Source organism: Montipora foliosa, unplaced genomic scaffold (assembly GCF_036669935.1).
Source record: "Montipora foliosa isolate CH-2021 unplaced genomic scaffold, ASM3666993v2 scaffold_478, whole genome shotgun sequence".
Classification (NCBI taxonomy): Eukaryota; Metazoa; Cnidaria; class Anthozoa; order Scleractinia; family Acroporidae; genus Montipora; species Montipora foliosa.
Window position 1 is genome coordinate 42,501 of NW_027179787.1, and position 4,357 is coordinate 46,857.

At 41.8% G+C, this 4,357-nt stretch overlaps 2 protein-coding genes across 2 annotated transcripts; both read left to right on the top strand.

Annotated features, from left to right (window-relative positions):
* The first annotated feature begins 1,307 nt into the window (after positions 1 to 1,307).
* Positions 1,308 to 1,817, top strand: LOC137989858 (uncharacterized). The gene has a single exon (XM_068835488.1). The coding sequence runs from the start codon at positions 1,308 to 1,310 to the stop codon at positions 1,815 to 1,817; it is 510 nt and encodes a 169-aa protein (XP_068691589.1).
* A 64-nt stretch (positions 1,818 to 1,881) lies between these two features.
* Positions 1,882 to 2,352, top strand: LOC137989859 (uncharacterized). Its single transcript, XM_068835489.1, has one exon. The coding sequence runs from the start codon at positions 1,882 to 1,884 to the stop codon at positions 2,350 to 2,352; it is 471 nt and encodes a 156-aa protein (XP_068691590.1).
* The last annotated feature ends 2,005 nt before the right edge of the window (positions 2,353 to 4,357 follow it).

Genomic DNA, 4,357 nt, shown 5'->3' on the forward strand with positions numbered 1-4,357 from the left:
TCAGAGCGAGTATTAGTGCAAAGTTTCTACTTCGTTCGAAGTTGGGGGGCGGGGTCGCGCTGTGCCTGCGCATGTGTAACATTTCTTGCCACGTAGAAGGCAACCCAAGTACAACTCAAACTCTTTATCCCTCATTCATTCAGAGGCTATCGCAATGACCACTAATGTACGGACGCATTACGCGAAAGATTGATTGGGGAATGTCTTAAATAATTGTGTGCATGACCGGAAAAGAGTTTTTGTGTTTACGTTGCACGCAATGCAATATCCGGTCATCGTATGAATCGGTAGAAAAGAAAGGAACTGCAGTTGTTCTAGCACCGGTGTCCTAGCGAATTTGCAACCCCCTAGATTTGGAGCCCCTGGTACAAATTCGGATCTGGACCCCCCATATTACAGCTTATTTGTTTAACTGTTTATCGATGAGTTAAATTTTGGATCGGGAAATATTGAAGGAAAGACTTAGATCAGTTAATTTCTTGTTTCAAAGCATTCGCGACGGCATTTCTTATAAATATTTTTAGATGCGAATTTTATTTCCTTTCTGACAGAAGCTTGAGTAACGCACCTGGAATTCATAGAATTAAGTCAGACTTAAGCTTCAGTTCAAGTTGTTGAAAGCACGCGCTGAGGCTTTTTCGTAAAGTGATTCTTTTTCTTCCATTTGATAGTTTGGATGGGCAGCGCTTCCACAAAGGAGGTGCCACTTTTTGAAGAAACACCTCTTGGTTGGAAGACGCGCCCTTAGAAATTTACTTGATTTCAACGGAGTAACAACTGAGCTATGCACCAACATCGCAGAGGCCCGTTAAAGCCGCCTTAACTTTTTATGTCCATGTCTATAATTAGAAGCAATTGCTTAACCAGCTAAGTGCAAGGATCTCGTCTGCATTATGTCTATAACCCACACTTCAAATGGTACACACAATACAATAATCTCTTTTTAGGTAAAAGAGTTTTCCCTCTTTCTGGTTTACTTTGATAATTTTTTTCAATTTTTTGTTCTCTTTAATTTCTTCCTCTTGCGCTTGGTAGTTAAACTACCAGGGGGAGTCTGGTGGGGAGTCACGAGCCGGGTGACAGGTACCTGTGGGCGAGGTAGCCTGGCTCGCCCCAACAGATGAGCCTAACTCTCTCAGCTGCCGACTCTACGCACCGCACCCTGGAAACCCCTGCACCTAGGGGGCTAAGGCAGTGGGAGGGGGCAGTGTCGGTATTGCACTGTTGGGCGATCGACGGTGGAGAGCATCGCTACGCGTCGTCGTCTTCGGCCAGGGTGGATGAACTGTCAAACAGTCAACGGCTAAATGCACAGGTGCGAGGCACTTTGTTTGTTGCAAAGTACAGCTGCGCATAACATTCTGGAGAGGTATGGAGGCCGCCAGTCTTATTTTCCAAGAAACCCAATGATGAGGCGTCAAACAAGAAAGCCCATACCAGCTCGGAGGACGCCCGGTCAAACAAGCTCCGCGCCCGCTGTTACCCACCGGAACACGGGCGAAAAGTCGAACACCGGTGGAAGGATTACCTACCGTTTTCGTTCAAAGGACAAAATTGCTTTTGGAACATGGAATGTGGAAACTCTATGGAGAGAGGGAAGACTTGATGAATTGTGCCATGAATTAAAGCATTACAAGTGGAATGTCATCGGCCTCAGTGAAGTCCGAAGGAAGGCACTCGGTGAAATCAACAGCGACGATGATAATAAGCTGTTCTACTGTGGTAGAGATGAGAAACATGAACACGGGGTGGGCTTTTTAGTCCACAGAGACACTGCCAAATCTGTTTTAGGCATCCGAAGTGCTAAGTCTGTGTGATAGAAGAAGGGATCTTAAAGGGCAAAAGAAAAGTTGTCCTCAAGCCAAGAAAGAATACAGCAAGATGAACAAACTTGTAAAGAAAGAAATGGTTAAAGCGAAAGAAAAGTGGATTCAAGAACAGTGTGAAGACATCGAAACCAACTTGATGAAGAACAATAGCAAGAAAGCTTATGATACTGTTAAAACATTAACAAAGTCAAAGCAAAGCAAAGTCAACACCATCAAAGATAAGAAAGGTGAAACCATCATTGAGAGAAGTAAAATCTTAGAAAGGTGGACCGAGTACTGCTCAGAACTGTACATCTACGAGCTGCAGGGCGACGCCAGAGTCTTAGACACACCAGAAAGCCAAAGCGACGACTCAGAAGACCTAATATTGAAATCGGAAATTGAAGAAGCTGTAAAAATGTTGAAGAAAGGGAAGTCACCAGGCGTTGACAACATCCCAGGAGAATTGATTCAAGCAGGCGGCCAGCATATGACGACAGCTCTTCTAAACATCTGTAACCAAATATGGAAAAGTGTTAAATGACCACAAAACTGGACAAGATCTCTTGTTATTACACTCCCCAGGAAAGGTGATCTCAAACTGTGCATCAATTACCGTACCTTACGCTTAATCAGCCATCCAAGCAAGGTTCTTCTCAGAGTCATTTTGAACCGCCTGAGGCACCAAGCAAAAGAAATAATTGCCGAGGAACAAGCCAGCTTTATGAAAGGCAGAAGTACTGTTAAGCTCGAATGTCACAGTCGTAGAGGAAACTTGAAGTTCTTTGGAATAAAGGAACGTGAAAACGAAACAAACAATGACTCTGAACTCACCCTAGGAGGATTAATGCGTACGAAGCTAAAGATCCTTCCAGGCGACGAGAAAAATTTTCATTTTGACAGAGTTCACAGAATTAGGTCGCGCCATTCACGATCAAATGGGCAAAGTCTTAAACCAAGACCGATCATAGTTAGGCTGACGGATTTTCAAGATAAATTTTTTATTAAATCCTTCATCAAAAATCTCCCAAGAGGTACCGGATTTGGAATACCTGACGATTTTCCTAAAGAGGTTGACGAGGTAAGAAAGTTGTAATATCCGATACTAAAGGCGGCCAAGCGCGAGAATAAAAATGCATACTTCAAAGTCGAAAAGTTGATCATCGACGGTGCTCTTTACCGTGGTGAAGAAACATCTCAATTTTCTTTCTATGTGCGTTTAATGGATAATTAAGCTAAAATGAAAGCTAAAATACAGCTAATTTTATTTTTTATTTATTTTTTTCTACGGAACCACCTACTTGAGAGCTGCAGCTTTTCACTTTCTTTACCCAGTCAAAACGCCGTACAAAGCTTTTGTATGTGTTTCCGCATGTGCTTTCGTTTTAGCTTTCTCTCCTGTTACGTTGATCAACTTTTCGATGATAACGAGGTAGTAAGAATCAAGCCTGGTCACAAATATCAACCGCACTGTGAACATAATTTAAAAATATATATATATATATTTTCATTATTTCTTGGATACACCGTCTATCCTGTTATTAGAAATCAAATGTATAAACTGTTATCACTTAACGTTAGAGGGCTAAACAGTTCGAGAAAGCGAAGACAAATTTTTCGTTGGTTGCACCAGCAGCAATCGAATATATTTTTCTTGCAAGAAACTTGTTCCTCGCCGGAATCCATCAAAAGATGGGAAACAGAATGGGGAGGCAAAATCGTGTCCAGTCATGGCTCCTCTCATAGTAGAGGAGTCATGATTTTATTCAAACCACGTCTTGACGTTGACTTCCAAAAAATTAATGCGGATAATTCTGGCAGATGTATTTTGGCAGAGACTATTATTGATGGTACGAAAGTGGTTTTAGTAAACATTTACGCACCGAATGATACAACCCAACAAGTTGTTTTCCTCAGTGACGTTTCAAAAGAATTTCTAATCCCTTACGTCAATGACAACTTGATGCTGGGAGGTGATTTTGACTGTACAATTAGCACTGCAGACAAAAAAGGCGGTAGACCGATAGACAGCAAAAAGGCCTCTCTCGATGAGCTTCAGTCGTTAATCAAAACACACTTGATTCCTGGCGTTTCAAGTTTTCAGATCAACCAGGCTATACATGGGCTAACCCGTCAATGAACATACAGTGTAGACTTGACTACTTCTTTATTTCAAAGCAGCAAAAAGATCACGTAAAGGATTGCAAAATACTCCCAACCATTTATTCAGATCACTCCGCCGTCGCTCTCTCCATGTCTTTCAACGAAAATGAACTCCCTCGAGGGCCAGGGTTTTGGAAGTTTAACAACTCCTTGCTGTCAGATACTAATTACGTGGAACTGTTAACATTTAAAATTCCAATGTTTGCAAAAAAGCATGAACAAGTCAACGACAAAGGGTTGTACTGAGAATTATTAAAATGGAAATTCGTGCTTTTACAATAGCTTTTTCAAAGAAGAAAGCTAAACGAAAACGTGACGAAGAATCAATTCTTTTGTCAGAAATGATGAGATTGCAAACCAAACTCCAGGCGTCATACAGCGATTCT

What these genes read in the sequence shown, in the direction of transcription:
- LOC137989858 (XM_068835488.1), top strand. Translation starts at nt 1,308, where the DNA reads ATGCACAGGTGCGAGGCACTTTGTTTGTTGCAAAGTACAGCTGCGCAT.
- LOC137989859 (XM_068835489.1), top strand. Translation starts at nt 1,882, where the DNA reads ATGAACAAACTTGTAAAGAAAGAAATGGTTAAAGCGAAAGAAAAGTGG.